Genomic DNA, 27,839 nt, shown 5'->3' with positions numbered 1-27,839 from the left:
GACACAAGAATTATAAAGACACAAGAATTTCACGGGGTGTTAACTAACAAAAGGACAAGCTGTAAGATAGAGATGTTACATCAATTAAAATTATAATAATGGCCAGTCTTCGCGAGCGAAGATCCGGGGAAGGTCTTTACACCTTCCAGCCTGCGCATTGGATTTTTTAGGTGAGACACAGTGTGCGCGGAACTGAGCCCACCCTTTAATCCTAAGGTTCATCTGCCGGGGCCAAGCGAGCTTGGACGGTGGCAGTGAGGTCCTTAGGACGTAGGTGGGTTGCCTTTAAGGGCTAACGAGCCCCACCTGCCCGGGAGTGGCCCTGACCGGGAATCGAACCCGGGTCTCCGCGGTGATAGCGCGGCGCCTTTACCACTAGACCACCAGGGGCTCAATTAAAATTAAGAGGCTCAGAAAGCTGCACATTGTACTTTAATGGAGGGAATTAGACTTTGGCACTTTTGATATTTGCAGTGCTGGCCAACCCTGGGAACAGGTTTATATAAATAATATTTAGGACCTACATGTCTACAAAATTGGATGCTGGGGGATTGTAATCACTGGGAGGACACAGCCTCCCTTCTTGGCTTTCCTCCTTTAAAACACACAAAACACAGACATACAAACAGTTTATACAAGGACCACTCAGAGAACTGGGGCTGGTTATTTTTTAAGTGCTCCCCTTTCATGAGGACCAAGACTTAAGGTATTTAAAGGCAGCAGCTTATGAAAACAAAGCCACTCTACTTTAAATATTTTAAACAAAAAGGAAAGCAGAAGATTGCAATCCTGTGGCACAGCCCAAGAGGTAGCACAGGAAAGGAACCTCTCAGCCAGGAGCAGCCTTAGACAACGTTGGCCAAGTAAGCAGCACCGTAATTAAGGCACCTTTATTGAGTAACTTAATCACAACTTACTTAGCAAACCTAAGCTAAACCTTTCAGTTTGTAGTTAAATTTCCTAAAGGTTTTAACTCTAGGCCTTTTATTTTATTCAATTGTAAAAGCTTATTCATTAGTTTATTAAAGGCCATCAAGTAAAACCAAAAGGGAATGACTGTGTGTTCAAGATAACTTTGTAAAATTCTTAATTTAAAAGTTGATTAGAACTATGATAACTTAAAGAAATAAAAGATACAAAGATGGTCTTTACTGATGTTTATGTTGAATATTCAAATTCCTTTAATAACTAAGAGACATTCCAATTTTTGTATGCTTTGAATTCAGGGACCACTCCTACGTAACTATCCTAACAAAGCATATTTGTAATTACCCTGAAATATTGATTTGACCAAGGGGCAATACTGAAAATGTAGTATTTATATGCACGGTCATTGTTTTTTGGTCTCAATGCTTTAGGAGAACCAGGGCCTTAATGTTTTAAAATAGGTCATTCTGGTAGCTGGAGACAACTAAAACATCAATCCCTTTTCCCTAAAATTGTCTTTCAGGTCATTATATTCCATTATATTCCATCGACTTTGCAACACTATGGAAATGCAGCAGGGTTGAAGAAACTTTACTAATAACCCTAACAAATAATTTTCAGGCTATAAAAACGAAAAGTAGAAACCCAAACACACACCCAACATCAACTTAAAATACGAAATTCATTTTGTTAAAGGAAGTACTTTCAAATTTGTGACTATACAAGCATTTTCTGTTGTAAAGAAAATATACTATGGGGAAAAAAACTTCCATTGAAAGCTTTTCTAGAACCCATTTAGAAGAGTGCCCCAGTCACTTTGGTGGAACACCATCAATAAATTATGGCAAAGAAGATGTTTGTAAACGGCCTACCTCAATGAGGAATTTAATAAATGATCATGTAATGCCACAGAGCAAGCTGGTCTTTTCCTATTTAATGGCCTGCAATCCTCAATTATTAAGGATTTCCTTTCCCCCAGCTGTTCCAAGGCACTTATAACCACTGCAAGAAGCCGACCAGCACACAAATCTGTAACAAATCTGCTCACACTGATAAACACATGTAAACATTTGCAGAAGTCCTTTCCATATGGACTCCATCTGTTGGGCAGGACATACATACAACTCCAGCTTGACCCACTGTCCTCATTTCCAGCTAGAACAAGGAACCAAACCCATATTTCCATGAGGCTGAACGTTCCATTCCCAGCCATACTTTCCGTACCAGAACATGGGTTTGGAGAGAAACCCAAAACAATAAATTTTGCTGATAAAACATTCCTGTGTTGGGGGACAAAAAACACAAGGAATTGTGTTTTGCCTCATTCAGTTCCCAAGGATAAAACCCCTCTCTTGTAGCTCTGCCCTTAAATATATGTTAGATACTGCATAAAACAGGATGAATGTAGTCTTTCAATATATACCTTTACATGTCAAAATGATCATTGTTGTCACACTGAACTCCTGAAAACACAGAAGTTCAGAAAAAGCTGCTACTGAGCTTTGGTTTTTCACAAAAACCACACTTAAGACCTTGTAAACAATAAGTAAGTATAAAGTTATAAAGTTCATTTTACCTCAAGCTGGAATAAATGACCTAGAAAATGGAAACTTTAATTTATTTTCAAATGAAGTTGTCTCAGGGAATTCTTGCCATCCCTCCCTGTGGAAAGATGACAACGGAATATACAAAGCAACTTTATTTGCCCTTATTTTTTACTGCAGGCTGTGGACTGAGCATTACAAATACTACTTGTGAAGACCTTTGTCTACAAGAGAAAAATGCTCCAGTTTATGTTATTGCGCTGCCATAAAAACAAAGTTTATGCTCTCTTAATTCAGCTTAAAACAAAGCATCAGCTAATTTAAACTGAACCAATTACCCAGTTTACAGAGCAGTAGGTGGCCACAAAGAAACAGCTACATCAGTTTAAAAATAAATCAGCTTTTGATTAAGCTGGGCAGCTTTTATAGGCAGCCAGACCTAAAACTCTACTTCCTACGTGGGAAGTTTAACATTAATTACCACTGTGCTGGAAATGCTCCATCAAATGTAACTCCTCCTGCCAGTCCCTCATTGAATCATTATCTTTGTGTGATCTTCAAATGCCCCAGATTTGCAGTGATGATCATGCCTTGTATTATCTTTTCTGTAGGATGGAGAAGCTGCAAACCCATCAAATGCAGTATGAATGTAGTCACACCTCTCAGGGAAGTGGTTATAAACATGAGACAAGCAGGTTCTGAAGACCTACACACAACTACCTTTATGCAGTACAACCACCCCCTTCACTGAATCACAGAAGGTAGCACCCTTTATACCAAGTCAATATAATCTCTAAATCACTTCTTGATTATGCAGTAATGCCCAGAAGTCCTCAGAGATCAGAAAAAGCTTTATTCTGAAGTGATGGCAGCTTTTGCAGGCCCTGGACCTGCTCCAGCCAAAAAAAAAGTTACTTCTAGGACAATAAAGTCAACTTCATAGAAAATTCTGTATTTTGTGGAATTAACCTATTACTTTCTTATGTTATACAGCACCACTGTAAATTTAGCTTCTCCCTTTTTGTGTCTGATGGGTTTTTACATCTGTGCAGGAGAACAAGGCTAAAGCCACCTTCATAGGAATCAGGTCCCCAAATTTTGTGCTACCAGCTGAGGAAAAAGACCTAAAATGGATGGAACAGACCTAAAGCATAATTAGAGTGACATTTCTGTCCTTGGTGCCCTCTTTCACAAACATCAATCCTGAATATCCTGACTGTGAGCAACAGGATCATCCCAGAGATCAACTCCATTCATAGGAGCTTTCAGTAACTTAACAGAGCCTGAGCAGTTCCAAGTCCTGAGCCCAGCCAGAGCGTTTCCACAATAACCCCACTGCATCTCTATCCACTGGGCTGGGCTCAACACCATCTGTATTATTTTCTGAGTGAATGTGTCTTCCCTCTCCACCAATTAACTGTCATAGTAAGTCATGCTCCCACAACTGAAGGCAACTATAAATTACTGTCATTTCTCTAACGTGCAAGTTTACAAGTGAATGATGATCCCAAATTATTCCAAGTGTTTGTTTTACAAAAAGCAGGGAATGCATATTAACTTAATAGATGACGAACTTGAGGCTTATGATGAGAAGCTGCCATTGTCTTTTAATCACAGCCTCACAATAAATGAAAATTAGAGAGTTTGTCCTGTCCCGTGGGACCATTTGTAAGACTGTAATTAACTCAGTGACAACCCACAGAGACTTGGGTGGAAAAGCTGCAGGAGGGAGCTGCAGCCGGTCTGTATTCACAAAACCAGACTACCAGTGCTGTTGAAATCTCTTTCTAAATATTCCTCTCATTTAGCACATCCAGGAACTCCCAAAATATATCTCCTAGAGCAGATAGCTGCAAGCCACTCAGCAGCAATTATGGTTTTAGACCATCAACCAAGTCCTTCCCGGCAAGGCTGCACAGTCACATTCCACACAAGCCCAGCAATAACACCACCAAGTATAAATTGATGCAGTACAATTAAATAACTCTCAAGGTCACCTCACAAATAAAGGCATGGCAAGTAAATGAATTTAAAAGCACTGTTTGGATGGTACAATTGCTGATACATGAACAGCACAAGGGCAGAAGCTGTGGATTTGATTCCAATACAATACCAGAACATCCTCAAGGTACAAGTATCAGGAGCAGGGTGTCATGCTTGGCCCAGTGTGGCTGGAATGAGAAGCTGCATGTATTTAAAGGAGACAGACATGCAAAGGACAAACTAAAATTAGAAGCACATTCCCATGGGCAGTCCATGAGAATACTAACACTCTGGTGAAGGCACTAAAAAAAGAACTTCCAAATTTGGAAGGTGACTGGGAGGAGAGAGGTATCATTAAACCCCTCTCAACTGAAAAAAAAAAAAATAGCCTGGATCAGCAATTTTGTAGGAGTAGGAAAGTCTTCAATGCCTAGATCTTAAAAAACCCAGGCTGAACTGAGACATTAGGAGCTATTTATCCACTGCCAGGGATGGAGGTTGGTGGTATTTGCAGGGTCAGAGCATTCACTGTGTGCCAGGGTGCAGCATGTGGAAAGCCAAGCAGTCCAGCTTGCATCCTTCGGAATGCCATGGCCTCGACAGATAATCCCAGCAGCAGAGTAACAAAACCAGGATGAAAAGCGACTCTGTGACTTTTTAAAGGCAAAGGTTTCAAGGAGCAAGGAGAATCCTAAGGGACTCCTGAAACACTTGCTAGAAGGATGCAGAAGATGCACAGGAAATCCAAAAGGCAAAAGAGGGAAAGGGATTTCTCTGTGTCACATGATAAACACAAGGTCAGCACATAAAATGCACTTCCAAAGGCATTGCTTCTGCAACCAAAGAAAAAATGCATTCCTAAGAGTTTTATGTCACAATACTTAAACATGAAAGCAGATGTAATTTTAGGAAAGGAACAAAACCATCCTGACAGAGATGCAGCTCTTTTTGGGAATATCCACTTTTCCTTCCAGTACCTTGTTTGCTGATCAGCAGGAAAGACTTTGGAGAATCAAACAGTGTTCTCCAGGGTGCAATGGCAAGATAAGAGCCCACAGACACATGGTGGAGTATGCAAAAATCCCAGCTAGGCATAAAGACACTTTTATCTATATATTTATTTATTTTTGTGGACAGGAATGTGGTCAAGCATTGCAGTAACACCTAGAGGGGCTGTGCAATCTCCTTCCCTGGAGAGCCTCCAAATGCAGCACGATGAGCCCTCAGTAATCTAATTTTACTGGGCATGGCTTGAGCAGGGGGTTGGGACTGGATAACTTACAGAGATCCCTTCCAACCCACATGATCCCATGATTTTTTACAGGGGACAGGATATGTAAGTAAATCAAGATGTCTGGGCAGATGCGAGTAGCCCCATGAATTCTCTCTCCTAATGAGCTTTCTGGCTTTCTATCCCCTTTGGAAAAGGAGCTAAGACATTCCACAGTGAGCTCCCAAAGCTCCACTCCTAATTTATAATCACCTAAATCAAAACATGATCCATGAGCCAAAGTCAGGAGCTCTTCCTTTTGCCTCTTGCTACTGCCAGCTCACATCCCCAGCATTGCCCCATTCCTTCACTGGCTTCCTCCTCCTCTCCACTTGTGCCACCCTCCTCCTTTCCCTCTCACTTTCCCCATCTCTGAATTTATCCTTTTGTGCATGGCACAGAGAAATGAGGGGTAAGGGTGGAGTCAGCCCCAAGATGGCACAGACAATCAAATGCTTCCCCCTTGGAGGGACCTTTTCCAGAAGCAGGCATGTACCAGCTGACAGCTCACCCTCCCTGGCTTGGGATGCCAAACACTCCAAAGGGGCAGATTTAGGCTGTCAGAGAAACAAATGCTGCCTGAATGGTAACTCCCGACTTTTTCTTGGAAAAGGAAACAGGTTGAGACAAAAGTGTCCCACAGAATTCAGCCCAGAGGCAGAAATGCCAAGGCTGGAGCTGGGTTATCCTGGAAAGAACCTCACAGTAGTTTTACCACCCATGCAGGAGCTGCACTAACGCCATCCAAACAGTGGCAGCCATCCAGGCTACTGAATACTCTGCAACCCTTTTTCAGTTTGGGGTTTTTTTACCCCCAGCCCAAGGAAAGGTTCACGATATGTGGGTATCAATCCAAGAACTAGAGCAGAATCCACCTATTAGGCCATCAGCAACACTGTAAAAGCAAAGGGAGCAGAACTTACAACATCCCCTAAAAGTGCTCTAAATTGTCTGTTCTGGCTTTACTGAAAGAAAAAGCTTAGTTTAGCTGAGGTAGTAGAGATCTCTGTTTTTGGAGGAAAGGGTCCAGAGGAAAATTGCATATTTGTGGTTTAGCTGGGAGTCATGATGTCTATCCCTATGCATAACACGTGGTTGCAGATTCATAATAAACAAAGCTTTCAAACAACAACAACAAAAAAGTAAGTTCTCAAAGATCCAGCCTGTGTGTGCAAAGAGAGAGCAATTCATTTCAATCCAGCTTATTTACTTGAAGTCAGCAATGCAATTATGAAACTCTTCCTTCCAGAAAGCACATATAGAAGGCAAAACAAAAAAAAAAAAAAGAGATGAAAATACAGATGGGAAGTGTGGCAGCCACCAGAGTGCTCCCCCACTGCGGCAGGTTCCTCAAGAGAGGTGTTTAAATCCCACTTCCCTGTTTTTGTGGATTACTTAAAATGAGTGGCTGCAAAAGCAGAACAGACTTGATGGAAAGAGAAGATGTTTAAAAGAACCCCGGGCACACTGTGAAAAGAATTTTCATGCATTTAAGGAAACGTACAAAACCAGCTCTAAGCCAGCATGGAAAATGCTTCAAGGTCTGGTTCACACTTGATTTATACTTTATCATTACCTATTTTGGTGCAAATTAGGCATATACTTTGCGAGGAAAGAAAATGAGAGAATCTGTGGCAAGTCTTCATGAAATCTCATTTCCTCAGTCTATTCTGGGTGCTGCCACAGTTATCAGGGATATTACAACCAGCAGTGCATCACTTGAGCTCGAATAACCTCGTGCTCCATTAAAAGGAAAGGGAATTAACGCAGCATGGCAAAGAGCAGGGGCATTGTCTACACTCAAAGCCATTTTTATGCTCCTCAGTAACCCAGAAGAGTAAAACCTAAAGAAGCAGTGCCACTTTCACCAGAGTGAAAGGATTCTGCTGCAAGGGAAACAGAGACAAAAGCTGTGACACCCAGTGAAGCTGCCTCCACCCTTCTTTGCTGGTGCACTCAGGCCACATTATCTGCTTCACATGTTACATGTTGAAAATTACTGACACATTGATTAGCAGTGAATAACTTACAGTCTTTGAACTACTGGTTGGGGTTTTTTTTGATATTCCACTCACTTTTAGGGCCGCCAGCAGCTCTACAGAAAGCCCTTCCCCACAAGTTCTTACAACATCAGAAGTTAAAACTTTCAGCCTTTTCCTCTTGAACATCAACCATGTATTCACAGCTTCACCAGCTAAAAGGAGTGAAATGCACAATAATGACAAAAACTGCTGAGAACTGGGGACCCTGCAGAAAAACCAGCTGCAACAAACCCCACAATGTTTGTTCCTTATGTGTTCTTGCCCGGTTCAGTCCTGTTACAGTACATTTAATTTCACAAATAGCAACTGCAAAACCACCTTCTGTTTTCTGTTGTTGCACTTCACTAGTCAGCTACTTTCTGCAGCCACAGCTGAGCTTAAACACTGAAGCTGTTATTTTATAATACTCATTAAATTACCTTTTACATTAAGTATGAAATCATGTTATATCACTGGTTTACTTGGTTTCTTGATGGTTTATTTTAATTCGCTCAAGGACTATGTTTCACCTTGATCATCATAGAAATAGCAAATTTAATTAATTCAACAGAATGGATGAGATTTAAAATTGTTGAAATGATCAGCTCATCTAAGCAATAAAAATAATTAAAGGAAGTGAGAGCCTCTAATGCATCAGTCCCACGTAAACAAAAGCTTCATATTTATATGAAGAGCTATATTTATTTATTTATTTGCATAGCTATAATTAATATATCCCTGAGGGCCATGTTTGATTTTCACTGCATCAGGAAATAACTATACATTTTTGATGTAAAGAGTGAAACCTGAAAGTAAGCCCAGAAAAAAACCACTGTGCTAAAGAATGACATCCACCAAACATGAACAGGTCTGATTTTCACTCTCTTTGGTTTATAGAGACACTTAACTAATGCCAGCTGAGCTACTCACAACTGTACCACTGTAAGTCAAATGCAATTCAGAAAGGATTTAGCACATCTCCATTTTTGTATATTAGTAGTGCTTCTCTTCAGGTTGCTGTGACTTCATGAAGTCCATGCACACACTTGGTGAATATGGAACACAAAGGACACCCTGTCATGCACAAAGGACACAACCCCCCCCACGTGTCTTTAATTACCCTCTGTCCAAAAAGGACAAGGCAATGTTCAGTTTCTTACTGTCCCCTAGGTGAGGAACTGAACAAGCTCTGTGCTCGTGGGCTGTGCTGCTGTGGGGAGGTGAGACCAGGGCTGGACAGGCAGATCTGCAGGAACAGGCTCAGACCTATTCAGGCTGACACCGTCTCTGCTTGGCAGCCCTACTTACCTCTAAGTACCCTGACTTACAGAGCCATCCAGGGACAACCTGTCCTGCTGCCAAAAGGACTTCATTTATCACCTGAAGGGCTGCCACATGTCAGTAAAATCTGCTCTCGCCTTTCGGGGAGGGATGAAGGTTCATCAGAGTCAGACTTGAGCCTGAAGTAGTTGACTAATAGATCCTGCCTGACATATCTTACACACCCCCAAGGAGGGGGCAACAGGCAGATCATGTACAAATTCAGCTTGGGAAAAACATCCCAGTGATACCATGTTTGAATCAGACTAGGTCAGAGCTTGCATCATCAAGCTAATGTAGATTTTATCATAATTTGGGATCTCATAAACCAAACTTAACAAAGTAGGCTGTAAATCAATACCAAAAGCAATAATAAGGTGGCACAATGATGCTACACCACCAAAAACACGTGGATTGCAAGACTAGAAATCAGACTGTTAAAAGATGAACAAGGCTGTTAAAAGATGAGTAAGAAACCAAAGTTTACCAAAAGAAGATAAAGAACAGAAAGATAAAGAACAGAAAACAGGAAAATGACACTGGAACTCTTGGTGGAGAGATGCGATGTTATCTTGGTGAAGATTACTTTCCTTAGCAATTTTCTTTCCAAATTTCTAAATTGGAAGCATTAGTACACATAACTGCTGGAAAAAGAATAGTTACACAAGATGACAAATCCTTTCTGGGTATTTGTTCAGCAAAGGAAGGAAGCTTTTAATGTAACCCGATGTGCAGTCTTAGAAAGGAAAAGCACTATGTTCTCCAAACAGCAAGGCTTAACCTACATTTGCATCTTTCATTTTAAAACCTACTGCAGAAAAGCAACCCTGGATACAGTGATGTTCCAGCCACGTCCTCAGGGTAAGAATTTGAGAAACACAGCAGTGTTGAGAATCAGACTCCTGCACAAAGCACTGCAGCCCAGGAGCTCTGTTACCACAGGAACATGAGCTGGGTTTGCCCAGAAATTTCCTACCACAGTGGAACAGAAGCCAGATTACTCAAGAAATGCTGGAAGAGGAGAAAAGACCAGTATTGCCAAAGACTGACTGGAAAGGAAGCACTCTGAGCCCCCACAGAGTTTCTCCCCAAGGCCTGGAAGTTCAGCTCATGGATTTTGCCTCACTTTAATTCCCACACGAAATTCAGCAGAGCTCGCTTTCCACCACAATGATACGAAGAACTGAGGTGAGAAGAGGCAGAAATCACAACGTGAGCAATGAGTATTGGTAAGGAATGATTGCAGGGGGAAAGCATGAGGAAATTCTGTGGGTTTTAAACTTTCATATATACATTACTGAAGTGGCAAATGGAGATTTGAAAAAAGGAGAACGGAAATAAGAAAAATTTCTAATCCACTTTCCTTATTTTTCCTACACCATTCATTAGGCATTGCGACTAAAAAGCTGGATGGAGCAGAAATCATGGATTTATGAAAAGAATGAATAAAATAAAGAGATGCTGAAAAACTAACTGAATTAGTTATGTGCAAAACAGAGTCTAGCCAGAGAAGTTCAGCTTTCAGTGATATGTTGGAGCTCTACGTGTACAAGAAGCAAAGGCAACTGCTCCAAGGTATCTTACACTACTTCAGAATCACTCCTTCAGCAGAAAAGCCTAATAAGAATTAATCTCCCTCCATGCCTATTTAAATACCCTACTTGTGAACATTTGGCAGATCTGTCAATCCCTGAAATAATAATCTGGTGTCATAAATACTTTCAGAAAGTCTGCAGGAAATATATTTGTTTCCTCACAGATGTTTTGTTTACAGGGATTCCTTAGGGAGATTCGAATCAGGAACTGTAGTGAAAATATTACCATGGGTATCTCCTCACTTTCCAAATTTCAGAGTTTTATCCTTTTGAAAGAAAGAAATCTGATTTAGTCTCTCCTATTTTCCCCATAAGCTTTTCCAAACCATTTGCTCAAATTCTGCATTTAGAAGAAATGAAAACACTCATATCCAATTTTAAGACTCCTCTGCCAAGAGCAGAGGAACTTCTGAAGTTTAGTACCTTTGACTGCAGAGTACTGTGGAAAGGCTTTTTTAAATGTCATCCTGAGAGTTCCTAACTGCATAATGGCCCTCATTAAATAAAACCACCAGCCAATAAGATATGAAATGGATATAAAAATGCCATTGTTGGGAGCTTAAAAATAGGTATGTCGATTGTTAAGAATTTCAGTCCTGAAATCTTTCTTATCCTGATGAAATAACTAAAAAACTAAAGACTTTTTTAGTTAGGTACTAATTGGGAGCCTAACTTGGAAATACGAAACCAGTGATCTGCAAAAGTTTTTGGTAATTCACTTTTTTTTCAGTGTTTTTTTGAACTGTTTCTCTAAAGTAAAAAATCTTGCTCACATGAAGAGTACAATGTGTTTACTCACAGGCTAAAATCAAAACAGTGAGTCACCACAGCTGTGCTGCTTCACTCTGACTGGAGGCAGAGTATGAAAAAGGTAACTAACAAGAGGTTTACACCCTGGAGTATCTGCTACAGTCCAAGACTTGGAAGATAATTAACAGAGGAGACCATACAATGCTATTATCATATATGTTTTATTTTAGAAATAAAGTTAACCAGGAACTGACACCTTCACAGGAAGAGACTTTTTGAAGGGAGAGTTAATCAAGCTAACTAGGGAGAATAAAGAAGAATAAGGTTGAAAGATAAGAGAAAAGATTAGTGAATTGGGATTTCAGAAGTCTGTGCCCTGCAATGAATGTGGAATTCAAAAAGACAAGGAACTAAAAAAAAGCTACACTGGAGGAAAATGCAGAAAAGCAGGGATATCAACTTTGAGAAACTGCCCAATCAATTACACTAGATCTCTGCTTTCCTCTAGAAATCACATTAAAAAACTATTATTTATATTTTTTTATTTATTTTCTAAATTAAACTTATTGTTGACAAGTTTCTTTCAGATACACAGGCCGAGCTGGCAGAACAGCTGACAGCACAAACTGCACATGATGACAGAATACAACGCCTGCTGCCAAACCCTGGGATATTAATTCCAGGCCATGAAAAATCTTCTGTCAGGCAGATCCAGAACACGGCATCTTTTCTGGAACAGGGGTAGAACACTGTGTCTGTGATGCTTTGAGTTGTACCCCTCGGTGCAGGTGGTGACGCACAGAATTAGTGCTGACTTCCAACCCTACCTGCCTGTCACCAAAGCTGCCAGTGCCTGTTGGCACTCCAAGTCACACCCTCACAAATATAAATACTCCGTGTGGAACACAGCATCTGGACCACATCCCACACTGGTCCAAGCTACTCAACAAGCTGCAGACACGTGATCACATGGCTCCAATTTAGACTTTTGTTTCAGCTCAGCTCTGTGCTCTTCAGCCCTTCCACTGCTTCTGTTTATTATTGGGTTTTATTCATCTTCCCTGGCTTGTTCAAGCTCACAAATATACTCCAGTTACAGCAAAGTGAATGACTTTGGAGCCTGATAGCACCAGATGTGTGACCACAACCTCACCTTCTCCCCACAAGGAGTTGTACATGCCCTGGCCTTTCCCCACTTTACATAGCAAAAATTTCAGTAGGGATAAAAAAACCAGAGATATCACTACTCTTCCTCCTTAAACGAATTTCTATGTGAAAGCTCTAAGCTTAAGGGAGCTGTTTCAGAGACTTGACATTTCAGTTTGGAACAGTGGTACATTTGTTTTCAATTCATGTTTATTACTAAAAGGAAGGAGCTGATTTTATCCCAGGCACGAAACAATTATATTCATCTAAAAATGTCCCTAATACTTCCAAATTAAAAACGAAAAGGAGGAGAACTAACCGGAAGGAAGATCAAGCAGACTGCCAAGTGCTTTTGGAGTGCCAAGCATGTGTTTGATTAAAACATTCAGTGAGATTACTAGTTTTTCTGGGGACAACTTTCAAGAACATACACAGAACATTCTGGGGACAGAGGAACAAAATGGATGGGAAATTCCCACCCTTCTGCAGAAGCCTCAGATACAGCAAATATTCTTGTGAGTGATACCCTTGGCATCTAATTCAGTGTCTGGAAAACTGAAAAACGCAGCTACAGTTCCTTAAAGATCAAGGTACCTACCTGTTTATATTGTTTCTAAAGGAAGGAGACAGACACACCCCACCCTCCCAAATAACGTCTTTGCTTTACATGAGTAGAAAACACATGGAAATTGTGGAAATAAAAGGAGCAGAGCTTTCTGCATCCACCTGTCTTTCCTGCAGAAGAACAGATTCTCAAACACAAGATACACTATAAAATAAGCATCTCAGTAAGAACAATTCTATCCACATTCTGCAACATACCCTGTTAGCTGAAATTCTTCTGCAGGTCTCCAGAAGTCACGGGCAGAAATAACTCCTCCTACACCCTGCACAAAAAAACCCCAAACACTTGGCATAGAGAGCAAAAGCTTAAAGATGGAACAGTGCACGCTGCTTTTGGTGATCCATCAGGATATTGCATCCCACAGCAGAACTCACGGGCAGCAGCAGATTATGAAGGAATAGTCCTGCCTGGAGATATTTGCCCTGGACTTCTCTGAGCTGCTATTTGTACTCATTATTTTGCATTTTCCCTCAGTTTTCTAAACTGATATACACCGTATGAAGCAATGAAAAGTTCCTACCAATATTGGGATGCTTCAAGAGGCGACAGATTCTGGCTTCCCTTTCCAGTTTCTGGTGATCTGCAACAAAGGAAAGCAAAACAATTGCTTTTAGTATGAAGATTAACACAGTTCAGTGTGTTTGCTTTAGAGAAGCAAAAAAAAAAGCATCATGTGATATGGAACAAACAAGTTTAGAAAAAGTTTACATGGATGACAACTCTAAAGGGTTGATAATTGAGCAACACATTTTAAAGAAAATTAAAAAGCTCAGTCCTTACTGCAAAGTACCCAGACAGTTAGATATGTAAGTTTTAGATATTTGGGTTTAAAAGATCTATAACAACAGATTTAAAATAAAATAGAAAAAGCAAACACCATCTTTAAAACACTTAGCACTTTAAGTCTGTAAAACAAAACTTTAAATCTGGAGGAAAAAACAAGAAGGAGGACTTCAATTTTTCTGTCATTTGTACTTCCCAATATTTGCAGTCAACTCTAACAACAGGAACAAGTGGAATCAATTCTGCATATGATAAAAGTTCAGATTATTTTTATACTCTTGTAAGAACTGGGATAGTTCTTGAGCTAGTCACCACTTGCCAGCTGAACCATCATATCCTGTGAGGTCTCAGAGTCTTCACCAATTGCATGAGAAAATCTTAAGTCAGCTTAACTCATTCATCTTCATAACAAATAAAAAAAATCAGACAGTAAAAAAAAAAAATTAAAAAAATTAAAAATCTGCATGATTAAGGTGAAAGTTCTTTTAGGAACTTTAACTCTTGCACTGAGGTTTTGTGCTGAGAAATTGAGTTGCAGCAAGTCTGAAACACAAGCACAGACATATCCAGTTACGGCCCCTTAATGTCAATCAGCTCTGGCTGTAACCCAACCGTGGGTTGAGCCCTTGCCACATTACACTCAGCACACAGGAGATGATCTGAAAGCAAACTGAGCTAGGCTGGGCTTAGGAGAAACATGAAAATGGGATCAGTGTCTCAGGAGAAGAAACCACTCCAGGGACTATTGGTCATTTGGCATCAGAGCTGTATCTCCAGGGCACTACCAGCTCTGCTTTGAAAGGCAGTTCTGTACCACCTCCATCTATACTCACAGAATCAGCCAGCAGAGCCAAAAACCTGGAAGGTGTCCCAGAGTCTTCTATGAAGTGCTAAAAACATCCTGTGTCGACTCTTCAGGAATAACACGGATATAAAAGGGAACTTCATCTCCAACTTTGAGTATAAACACTTGAAATTGCTTTGCTATACCACAGCTTCTGAACTGGTACTGGATAGGATTGATTTCTCACATCCCCTAAACATTTTCGTTGGTTGGTTAACTGCTTTTATAGAATCCCAGAATGGTTTGGGTTCAAAGGGACCTTAAGGGTCATCTCACCCCACCTGAGAGCCCCCTTAACCCCCAGAGCAGGAAGGCACCACCTGGGTGAGGTGACCTGGAGTACAAACACATACAAACCACGGCCAACATGAGACAACTGTTCCTCCTGTTGCCGGGGACAGACAGTAAATTAAACAAGGTGAAAAAACCAGACAAGTAACTGTTACTTCACAATTTACTAGGTGAAATAAACTCTCAGCTGACGGAGCATAAACTAGATGGAGCTCTCTCATTTAACTGAAAACCACAAGTCTAAACCTGCAAGATTCTGGCAGCTCTTGGCTCCCACTGACGTCACTGTGACATCACATTTTGGCATCAACTTCTTAACAAAATAAAGGGTATCTGCACATGTTCAGATACTGAAATACTGACTGAAGTGCTGCGTGCTGAAATGACACCCACTGTAACAGAACAGCATACTTCATTTATTCAGCTACAGAAATTCTTGCCTGTGGAACTTCACAATGCTAAGTCTGATGCTACAGCTATTATATTTCTCTGAAAAAAATACATTTCCTTCATGAATTAATGTTTTCTTAGAGACAAAGCTCCAGGCTGTAAGAGCTCACAATTAAAAGCAGGCAGCGAACACAATCGTTACTCACACTTTCAGCTTCCGTGTCAAAGCAAGGACATGCCCCACGTGTCATGTGGCCACAGCACCCAGTCAGAGGTGGCTGTGCCTGTGGAGATGCTCCAGGCTGTGCCATAAAACTACAGGATAACTGATGAGCACGTTCTACTAGAGGATAAAAGCACACTACGCTGACATTAATATTCAGCTCTCACTTACACACATGACAGTGGGCTCAAATAACAAATACCAGGGCTGACCACTTCCAGGTCTGGGGAGAAGCTAAACTGTGACTGCATGATATAAGAAGAACGGTATTGACTAAAATGCCTGACTTTTTGCAAGTCACCACAAAAACATCTTACTCAGAAATGCTGCTGGATGTGCTGCAGCATCTAAAGGTTACATCATCATTACCACTATTGCCTGCATTGCAATGGTCCCAGATTTTCCCTCCAAACTGAACTAGTATGTTGACAGGTGCCAATTAGGTGGTCTCTGGTGCCATGTGAATTAGAATAATGAGCTGTCTGCTCATTATTTTATAATTGCTATTACCCCTGCTGTAAAGGAAATGCCAGTGACTGGAGGTACCTCCCAGTACACACACTGTGCCATGAGGCAGCACAAAGAGCATCAGATACTCCCTGGGTCAGGGATTTAAGTGGACATCACCATCCAGAAGGTAACAGCTGCACTTCCAAAGAATTAAAATATTCCTTAGCATTGTCAGAGGAAACTGTTACTCAGAAACCTTCTGAGTAAGTCTTTCAGTATGCAAGTTTTTGGAGGGGAACGAAATATAAATTTAACTTTGTGGGGTACCCTCCTCTCCTTTAAAACCTGCGTGTTTCTTCTACGAGTTTCAGGGAGTGCTGTGTTCCCTCCTCTCTCCACTCAGCTTATTTACAAGCCCATGCAACTGCAAATGCTGGACATAAATATCTATTTCTGTTCCCCTGGTTTCTGCCAGGTCTCAGTTACTGGTGAGCTAAAGGTGAATGTCAAAGGGCAGGTTGAACCGAAATACTTGGAGCACTCAGCTCCCAAACATCTGAGGTGTAAGGTGTGCTGCTCGACCCAGTTCCTCGGGAAGGAAGTGTCCTGCCATGGAGAGAACAGCCAGAGAAACTACCTAGCAGGCAGCAACCCACCACAAATCCTGAGGGAGTCTGTGGTAGCATCTGCCATAACATGTTTATGTTACAGCAGTATCAGAGGAAAAGCTCTAGAAAAAAATAAATCCAGTAATAGGTCACTTATTGAAATCAAAAAGTTAATTCCTCTCAATTTTGACAGCATATAATTCATGGCTAAAATTGTATTTACCTGCCAGTTTACCCAGAAATGGGAGAAATGATTATGAGGAAGAGGAAGCCAAGCTTTAAAGCCACACACATAATGAAAAGGAACACACACACACATTTACATACTTGCTTCCTTTGCTCTTTTAATTACCTAGACTCAGTTACAAAGAGGCCTCCTACACTGTCTAGAAGAGAAACTGGCATTAAATGAAAAATACAAGTAAGAAGCTCAAGAAGCAGCAAAGCAAATGCAGAAGAAAGAAAGCTTTAGAAATTCTAGGTTATTTTATGAAAGAGAGTCTCCATTTGTGAACAATGGCCTCTACACAGCATCAGGATCCTGGTATCAAAGATGGCTGGAATATAAAGCCTCAGATGGTTAAAAGCTATTCATACACATGGTATTTGAGGAGGAGATTTGCCGTTATTTTGAGCAAAGACTTAGAAACTTGGCAGAGCAGAAACAAAATAATACGGTGGGTTAGTCATAATCCACTTCTTTGTTTTAAAACAAGGCAATGGAAGGAAGACAATCAAATTACAACTTAATGTGGAACTCCTTTCTGAGTTTATTATTTTTACTGGTTTGGCTTTTTATAGGGCAAGTAGAATTAAATACCTACATTACTTATGACCTTTTATTTTGTAAAGGCTGAGCTTTAGCTGTTAGGGTATTTTTATTAATGCAGTAGTATCTTTAGTCCTATAACACTAGTCCAGCCTACTGTTATTTGTGAAGAAATATTCCTGTGGGCATGTGCTTATGTATTCTTAGCATTTCTCTTTGTTATGAAAAGCTTCGGCTTTGATGTGCTGCTTAAATTTCCTCTGAGTCATCACTGTAGTTGCCAAACCATTGTTTTTGTTCTATTTGGACTTGATTCTAGTTCTACAGTTGTTTCCTCCTAGGAGGTTAAAGTCCATGAGCTTTTATTAAGATAAATGTCAGTGATTTCAAGTGGATTTGCATAAAAGAAGCTCTTACTCTCTGGTAGGATAAGTCATGTGTGATGTTTAGTTTTAAAGTAGCAGTGACTACAGGAAATAATGGAAATAAAAGTTGTTGACCTTTTCTGCACAATGGAATTTCCCTTTCTATTAAATATGGAATACTCTTTCATCCCAAGCTGTCAGTGAACTGAACATCCTCTCTGGTCATCTTCTGTTTAAAAACATAAAGAAGTTTCTCCCTCCCAAACAAACAATGAATGCAACATCTTGTTCTAGAAATGACATCAGGGCAAAAGATGGTGAGCATTGATAGGCTTTCTGAAAACAAGCATTGCCAAAGTAAAGAACTGAAAGTCAGAGTTCAGAGTCTGCTCTTTGCAGCAGCTTCAGAATCAGTTTCTTACTCATGCGTATTCCAGCCAAGTGGCTGTCCTAGGTCATGACTTGGTACCAGTCCTACATGTAGTAATTACTCACTTACATTAAAATTAGCTGGCATCAGTCAGCAGGTCACGATTTATTTCAAGTTCAAAAGATCATCTGCTACTGTAGTTTGTGTATTGCTGTAGCTGTCAGGGATTTTTGGCTTTATAGTAATCTGAGGGGCTTTTTTTTCTTTAACTATGAGACAATGCTGTTCTAACATTTGCAAGAGTGATGAGTATTTCTTGTGAGCGTCTCACAGCATTCTTTCAGAACCTGAGGTACTTGAAGATGCCTCCGAAATTTCAGTTGCCAAACACAAGTCTGTTGAGAATTTCTAATGCTCTTCATGGATTTAATGGGGTTAGGATGGGATCTGTAGGACTGGAGTTCAGCAAGGCACTCCAGGATGTCCTGCAGCCCATCCCTCTCCAGCAGAGTATTTGAGATGCTTTAGTGCTCCTTAGTGCTGAGTCAGTGCCTCGGATTCCAGGCATCTCATAGATGATGCATTTTTCTGAACTGGAGAAAAGATCTTAGGAGCTGAAAGTAAGAAGAATTGGCACTGACTCAGCCCTAATGAGCACCCAAGCAAACTGCAAAGTTACTGTGACTTTTGGCAGGAAATGAGTTAAGAAACAGAAACAATATTTTCCCTAATTATGGTTTGGAGCTATTCATTCAGGACCAGCTGTATAAGACTCCTTGTCAGTGTTGGTGTATGTGAAAATACGTGGGAGAAGGATGCGAAGATTCAGTGCTTGGTTGACTGACTTGTCAGTGCACGAGGGGATGGGTAGGAAGGCTTTCAGACAGATGCTTCATGGGCCTCAAGTGCTGATTCAGCAGCGTTTTGTAATTGCAAATGGTTTCAGTCCCAGTTTCAGAAGGTCATTTAGATGCATTTAGGGTTTTCTTCACACCTCCCTCTCTAATCTCATTCTCCACAGCTGTCAATGTGTACGATGCACAAAGGCGGTGAGCACCCTGCAACTCCAGTTGTTATGTATTCCTCAAAAATGTGGGAAATGGGAGCTGCCCTTGGGCTGCAGTGTGTGTTGTGCTAAAGCAGTCTCAGGGGTGGAAGGGGAATGGCTGAAGAAGATTTGGCTGACCATTTGCTGCAAGAATTGGCAAGTCTGAGTCACAAGGGATGATACACTGGTGTGGGGACAAAAAGGGTCAGCGAGGGGAAGGCTGAGGGGGAAAAGCACCTTCAGGCTTTCCTGCTGAGGCAGATGTCACACTTGCATCAGGATCTCTCAGGGAGGTGGTACCAGGTGCAGCACTGGACGTGAGATCAGATTAAAAGACAAGATGGGACACAGGGTACACAGAGTTAAGTGTGAAGTGCAGGTTGGTTGGCAAACAGATGGAGGTGACCAGGTGATCAAACTCGCACTTCTGGCTCTTGGCACCTTTCTGTTTACATTGGCACTGCAGAGTTTCACAGCACTTGGTTTCAGTACATGTGCTGTTTGTTTAGTATCTAAAATATAGAAGAGATATAAAACTACTGTATATAATTGTGCATATATTTTATATAGGAAACATCAATTAATGCATATATGTATATCAACTAATGTGTATATAAATTAATTTTTTTTAAAAATGGAGATATATCTCTTCTAACCTAATGAGGATGTTTAACTTAGAAATAAGCAAAATGCATATAAAGAATAACTATTCTTTGTTCTCTAGGGACTGTTGTTTAAAGTTGACTTCACCTGTGCCAGTGTAGGTGCTGGGACAATGCAGCAGTTTCAGACTTTAAGTCATACTTTTCCTGCTTCTCTAAGTCAGGAGGGTGAAGTGAGTGAATTGCCAGCTGGCTGTTTCAATCTACAGCAAAATGGAGTATAAAAAGGTGAAAAAATTGGATGTATTAGCTCAAACTCACCACCGTTTGAGTAAAATCCAGTGCCCATTCTTGCCATTCTGCTGGTCTCTTCTCTCTGTTCATTGTGGACATCATTAAGCATAAATCAGGGGGAAAAGTGAAATCATTTGGACTCAGTGCTTTGCCCATAACATCGCATGTTGTCTTTACTCCTTTTGTCACCTCACTGAAGTCACGGACTCCTGGGTTTCAGCAGCGCTGCCAGAAACAAAAGAAACGCAGCAATACCCTGCACCTTTGGGTCACAGGTGTCATAGAAATCAGGGCTAAAGGGTCTTGATAAAGTGGCCTGAAGACACTTCACCATATCTGTCTCTAATGTGTGCTTTGTAGGCAAGAATGAAGTCCCTGCGTCCATTTATCAATTTCTCGCACGCTGGGCATGGTAAAATATTAACACAGAAAGCGGGCGGGAAGTGCAAGAAAGCCCTGCAGGAACATCAGCCAGCTGAGAACTGCTATTGTTGGGCCTTTGCAGCTGAGCACAAACGTGCCTTTTGTTTTCCCAATGCCCTGGGGCAGAATTTGAGGCTCTACAGGTGTGGGTTTTATCCATTATTTTACAAAGCATCCTGAATTAATATATTTTGCCTTTCCTTGATATTCAGAAGGCTGGTTGAAGAGAAGGGTGTATGCGAACATAGAAATAACTGGAGGCATCCTCGGTGCCCTGATTTCTGCTCTGTTGATGCTTTTGACCAGTGGCCTAATAAAAGAACTGGTTCTGCTATTGTTGTTGCATGTTCCTACCCATTATGGAGCCGGGTATCCATGGAAAAGATGTCTTGATAACAATGAACACCTGGCGTGGCTCTGCTCAGAAACATTAGGTGGGGTGGGTCAGATGAGTACTCGCAGTGTCTGTAATTGTTTATTATAAGAATGTCCCACTTTCTGAGCTATAAATACCTGCAAGAGAGGAATAAGTAAGGACTGCTTTCAAATGTCTCCCCAGGAGCAGGTAGTGAATGCTGGAACAGTCATTTTGAAAAAGCCCTGTATTCCTTAGCATTTGCCTTCTTTAAGAATAGTGGAGGGGTAAGTGAGGTTTCTCTGGGAGCATTGCTGTAGCGTGAACTCAGTAATGGAAAATTCGGAGGGCTGTGTGATGTGCTGTTATATGAATAAATGTGGTTCTTGTTTTATCCTACAAGCTGAAAATGAATGGGTTACAAATTGCTAAAGGTCTATAAATTGTCTTTCATAAGAACCAGCTCAAGCAGAGGCTTAGTAATACTGTTGGTCCCCACTGTCGTGGTTTAGCACCACACAGCCTCACTCATTCACTCCTCCCACAGCCTGCAGGAGGACAGGGGAAAGAATAGGAAGAAATAAAATTAAAATTCGTGGGTTGTGTTTAGGATACTTAAATAAGACAGAAAAGGAGGGGAAAAAATAATAGCAAGGTTGATGAGGAAAGAATTAAAATATACAAAACAAGTGATGCATGGTGCAACTGCTCAGTGCCCAGTGCCCACCCAGTTTCTGAGCAGCAGCCCCCAGCCAGCTTTGCCCCAAGTTTGTCACAGAATGGTTGGGGTTGGAAGGCACCTCTGAAGATCACCTAGTCCAACTCCCTGGTAAAGCAGGTTTACCTGGAGCAGCTTGCACAGGATTGTGTCCAGGCAGGGGTTGAGTGTTTCCAGAGAAGGAAAAGCCACAGCCTCTCTGGGCAGCCTGTGCTGGAGCTCAGTCTCCATCACAGTAAAGAAAATTTTCCTTGTATTCAGATGGAACTTCCTGTGTCCCTGTGCCTGTTGTCCCTTGTTCTGTCTGAGGATGTTATAGAAGACAGTGTCCAAAGCTTTGCTGGAATCAAGCAATACCTTTTTTTTACTTTATGTATTTATGCTGAGCATGACACCATGTGGTATGGAATGTCCTTTGGGCTAGTCCAGGCCAGCTGTCCTGGCTGTGTCCCCCTCCCAGCTTCACGTGCCCCCCAGTATTCTCACTGGTGGGGTGGGGTGAGAAGCTGATTAGTGTAAACACTTCTTGCCAGCAGCTAAGATTCTGATCCTAAATCCAGAACACAGCACTACACCAGCCACTAGGAGGAAAATTATCCCAGCTGAAACCAGGACACCCAATAACGACTTCAACTTACAGAAATGGTCAGGTCTAAGACAGAGAACTGGACTGTTTCCAGAGCCTTAATGCTTCCTCAGAGAGAGCTTAGAGAATGCATTTGGTGCAGTTAGATTGTGTACAAACCACATTCCTGGACTTAAAGCAAGTCTCTGTTGCAGCACTGTTCCTATACACAGCATACCCTTAGACCACAAATATTTACATTCCACGAGACCCAGGGTACTTCAGTGTGCTCTGTGCAGTTGTCAGTGAAGTTGACAAAATCAGGGTGGTGATGGGGGAGGCTTTTTGCTCTGTTAACCTGTGTGTCTCCTTCTCTGAACTACAAAGATTAGTTTGCATAACTGCCAGGGTTATATATATATATATATATATAAAGATATACAGAAAGAACGTGGCTGCAGTTTCAGTCACCCAGGCTTCACATCTGACATTTTGATGCTACTGAAATTTAAACTTTCTTTGATGCCTTTTCTTTCTCCCCCCACACCTTACCCCACAGCAAATTTTGCAGCTCTGTGGTTTTTTTGGCCTAGAATCTGCACCCACGGAAGGGTTTATCTTAGTCTTAACATTTCAGTTTTACATATTTTTACTACAAGCAACACATTTATTTCTCAAGGGAGAGTTCCATTAACTTTGTCAGTGCCACTGCATTGTAGCAACATCATCCATAGATGGGTTCCAGCAGGTCCTTTTTATCCCTTAGAAGTGAGAGGGCAAAGCTGGTTTGGACAACCTGTATTCCTGTCAGGAAGCATCTCTGCCTACTGTTCCATGCACAGACAGTGCATGGAATTGGTGCCTTTGTTTGGGCACATGCACAGCTTTAATGATGTCAGTGCAGCCTGGGGACTGGCCCCAGAACTTCTGCTTCGGGCAGATACGTTCTTTTGGATGATTTAATAAAAAATAAGAATTCAGGGAACCAGTGCAAAGCTGGAGGGGTCCTGTCCTGCTGGTCTGCAGCTCTAGGCGTGGTTGTGGTCTGGGGTGGGAGACCTCCAGAGCCGTGTCCTTGTGTGGTGTGGAACGTGTGCGAACAGCGATGCCCTGCCTAAGTCAGCAGGGAGCTGTCAGCCCATTTGTGTGCAAACCCTCCTCACACCAGTTTAAAAATCCCGGCACTCCTGTGATAAAGGAGCACAAAGAAAAGGTTTTGTTCCTTAATGAAATCTGACATGGGCTGTTAGTTGTTAGTTCATGGGCTCAGGTTGTGCCAGTGAAAAAATCCCCATTCAGCAGCTCCCTGCCTTAATATTACCAGGTGTTCCTTGCACACCCCAGAAACTCCTCCAAGGTTGTGTGGTTAGGTGGTTCTCCCTGGCCCCTGAGCTGCCTAGAAATTATGTGGAACAGGGCTTAAGTTTTTAGGGAAGGCCTTCATCTCCTTAGCAGGTTCAAAGCTCTCTGTCGCTTAGTTCAAAGACCTTAAACACCTCTTGTCTCTGGGAACAGTCTCTTGATCTTTCTTGTTAAGATAGAAGAGCTTATTCTGGTAAGGTTTTAGGTGCCCAGAGGTTACATTCTGCAACAAGAGTTTTAAACTCTAATAGAAACCAAAAATCATGAAGAGAAGAGGGATTTTAATGCTCCACGGGGTTTCTTTTTTTTTTTTTTTTTTGGTGAAGAGTGAGCAAAAGAAAATCTTTTTGGTCAGTTTGATATAAGAAAAAAGGTGCAGCTGTGTCCTAGTACATCCTGTTGTCAGAATTTCTGCACTTTGGATAGCTGTGTTGATAAGTGATGAGCAGTAGGCATTTCTGCTGTGGGGATAAGCTCAGTTTAAGTGGTCGTGTAGGATCAGCACTTTGGGTTAAGAATCATGGCATCTTAGTGGAAGAGATTTATGCTGAAGACATTAATTATACACTCCTTTAATTATAAGATATATTATGAGGTAATCCAAGAAATGGGTATAGTCTATGTGGGTAAGTTTTTGTCAGAAAGTAAATACTGATACCACTGAAAACAATCTGTTACTTGCTTTGCCCGATTGAAACTCTATGCAGACAGTCTAATTTTCTGATGCAGATGTCATAAATTGTAATATTAGATTATTAGAATATTGTCATAGGAATGAGGATTAGTTCCAGTCTTTATATTCGTACAGTCAGTCAGTACCCCAAATTTACACATCTATATTCTGTATCAGGTTTCACAGAATTGCATTAGTTATTGTAAAGGCTGAGTTTTTCCTGGGTCAGTGCATTAAATCTTTTTTTCCCCTTTTTCTTGGCTCCATGTCAGATCAAAGTTATTTGTAGGCGGCTGCAAGGATTTTTCCATTAATAAACCCATATTATTCTCATTGCTGCCTGCTTTCTGATTGTATCAGTGGTTCACAGGCAGTGATCTTTTTCCAATCTTGATAACTGGTAGTCAGGTTCATCCCTGCCACCACTTAGAGAGGTAAAGATATGATCAATCTTTTAAAACCACACTCTCTCAGGGATATAACAAACCCAGTCAATAGTCCATCTAGATAATGAATGTTTATCCCCTCTTTCTGTAAATAAAAACCCAGGGAAGATATTCTAATATTCCAGAGACTCCAAACTCTGGCACCGTGGTTAACATGAGCTATCTAAAAGGGAAAAACTGGAATATCATTGATATTAGCTGTCTTAAAGAGTAAAACTGGAACATTTTCAAAGGTAATCATTGCACAGCATCCTACTGACGTTACAAAAGAAAGCAAGTAAGTAATCAATATTAATTGGGAAATGATTGAATTTGATTAGCCTGATGAGTTAGAGAAAATAAATGTAAAAGGATATATTTACAACAACATAATTTGTTCTAAATATCCATGTAGTCACTTAAGTCAGGAATTTTATTACTCAATTAGAGAGGGTATGTTAGAGGTATTCTACTGCCAAATCCCAGTTCCTGATGCAAGTATGGCTTTGAAAAATCACAGCACAGGGCACTGGCAAAAACAGCAAACACTTGAGACAACCCATCCCCCAAAAAGCAGCCCAAACCACAACTAAACCACAAGAATTAAATGTAATTCAGAGTCAAAGGGTAGAATTTCAATTTACTCAACAGAAAATCTGTCAACTAAAGAGAGGTTATTTCCAACAACAACAACAACAAAGTGTTTTGTTCGGTTCCTGTTCCCTCTAAGTTTCAGCCTCTGGTATTGTCATTGCTTTTCTGGAATCTGCTGGATAACTGAAAAAGTTATTTAGTGGAAATACTTTAAATTATGGATGCTGTGCACCACTATTATTAAACAGCCACATTTCATGTGGTTTCCATGGCACAGATGAATATTCTACTTACAATATACACTGCAGAAAAAACACCTCTCTGCTGAAACCGAGAAGGAACCAGAGGAGAGAAATAACCCAGCCTCCAGTTGTGTTATTTAATTAAAACTGCCACTTCTAATTAAATCTCTGGCAAAGCACTGGGGAAATAGTACCATTATTATAGCAAGTTTCTAAAACAGAAATTCATCACTCATATACTGTATTTGCCCACAGTCCTTTCAGCTAATTCCAAGAGCTCATAGCCATACACAATGTGTATTGGAAAGCCTGGGAGATGAAAGGACTTCTTAGTTCAGTACAGAAAAGGACCACAGAACTTTCTCTTCTTCTAAAACATCCAGGAGAACTGGCACAGAAAGGACTGATAACACACAAAGCAAATCTCAGCTTCTTCCCAGCGCAACTCATCAGTTTAGGGTGAGGGTGACAGACTGGCCCAGGTTTCCCAGGGAGGGAGGTTATGAAGTCACCGTCCTTAGAGCTGTTCAAAAGCCAGCTGGACACAGTCCTGGGCAGCCTGCTGTGGGTGACCCTGCTTGAGCAACCTCCAGAGGTACCTTCCAACCTCAGCCATTCAACAATTCCGTGAGCCCTGGGGTGAAGGAATCCCCCAGGGATATCCCACAGCAGCTCACTGTCATGGACACGTGGCTTCAGTGTCCTCACACACAAGCGCTCCATGTGAAGATGCCAATCCTCAGTCCTTGAGAGAACAGTTGTAGGCATTCTCCAGAGAGGGCTCCCAAGTCTGGACTGATGTTAAACCAAGCTCTGCAATACCCAGCTCAAAAGCGAATTACCTGTTTCATGCCACCACAGGAACTAGTAAGAGCACACACACGTTCCTGGTACATCAACATTCCACTTGTGCAACTGAGTAGACATTTCCCACGTTAAGAATGCAAAGAAGTTTGCTGCTTAGGTAATTGTTGTTTTATTAGCAACACCCTGGCTAATCTGCCATGAACTTCCTGCTCTGAGATACCCAAAATAACTGTAGCCACTCCACACCTTTGCACATGGTACCATTTTGTGACTGCTCAGGTAAGCACACATGAAGGAAAGGTCCATCAGGACAGATCCTGGCCAGCAAGACAACCACGATGAGGCTGCCAGCACAAATACCTTTAATTCCCCAGAGTAGGGGTGGATAGAGGTTGGTTTCTGGCACTTACTGTTGCACCTAGTGAACAGAACATGCACTAGTATCACAAATCCAGCTGATCAGATTTGCCTCTGGAATGTGCCCCTTTTTGCTCCTCAGGCAACTTCGACTTGTGCATGAGGAGTGTGACAAACTCCCTTACGCTGCGCAGCAGAACCCGGTGCCGGTGCCATGGAAAACATGACTCGGAATTGCCTCACTTTCGCATTCTTCCAGCCTGAATCATAACCTGTGTTCCTGCTCAACTGTGGGCAAGGTTATTATGCATCGTGTATGGACACAGTCGCCTCCAGCCCTCGCCCACCCAGCTCCCACACCTCAACACTGCAAACAAAACCTCTGCTGTGCAGGGCGAGCACACCCTTGCATAGCACCGACCGTGGTCTGCAGAGACAACATAGCACCAAAATCTTCATTACCACTGCAGATATCTCTGGCACCATTACCTCTGCACGTTCCTGAACTTAACACTTTTCAAAAGATAGACTGTGTTTTCAATTAAGAGTTTAGAGGAGCTCTTAGTCAGAAAAGAGCTAACAAGCACCTCAGTAGGCACAGCCAGAAACTCGCACCCTTCCCTGGCATGGGGCCAGCACTGTAGTCATTACTCTGGGAGAACTCTCACTGATGGAGCTGCTCCACAGCACGCAAATCATGACTCATGCTACAAAAACTTGGCTCCTGGAGCTGCTTCCCATCTAATTAAAATTCACTCAAACATCCTACAATCCAGCTTTTACCGTAACAATATCAGTATCTGTGTCTGCAGCCAAAAGACTGTTCAGCACCACAAACTGGTTCCAGAGGTAGCACAGACACCTAATACTGAGAGAGACACTGAAAATGATCTATTTTGTTGCCTCTCTCCTCAAGGGTCAAATTACAAGCAGTCACAAATTAAGCTGCTGCCTGGTTGTTTGGGGTTTTTTTTAAGAATCCATTGAAGCAGCAGTGGTACAGTGTAAAAGAAACCCATATGCACAAAGTAAACTGTTTCCATATATTTTAGCCTAGCCCAAAAGATTTATTGAACACGTCTTGCTTCACGTTTTCCTCC

At 41.5% G+C, this 27,839-nt stretch overlaps 1 protein-coding gene across 14 annotated transcripts in view; it reads right to left on the bottom strand.

The window, feature by feature from the left end:
* CAMK2D (calcium/calmodulin dependent protein kinase II delta) overlaps positions 1-27,839 on the bottom strand; it is a 117,888-nt gene that overhangs the window by 59,108 nt on the left and 30,941 nt on the right. For all 14 annotated transcript variants that reach the window (XM_050320730.1, XM_050320732.1, XM_050320738.1 and 11 more), the window contains one exon: positions 13,702-13,761. In XM_050320730.1, coding sequence (XP_050176687.1) covers positions 13,702-13,761 — 60 coding nt within the window. The remainder of the gene's footprint in view (positions 1-13,701; positions 13,762-27,839) is intronic.

Source organism: Myiozetetes cayanensis, unplaced genomic scaffold (genome assembly GCF_022539395.1).
Source record: "Myiozetetes cayanensis isolate MyiCay16 unplaced genomic scaffold, myiCay2020 scf24, whole genome shotgun sequence".
Taxonomy (NCBI): Eukaryota; Metazoa; Chordata; class Aves; order Passeriformes; family Tyrannidae; genus Myiozetetes; species Myiozetetes cayanensis.
The sequence above is the reverse complement of the archived record's forward strand: the minus strand, read 5'-3'. Positions and strand labels throughout refer to the sequence as shown.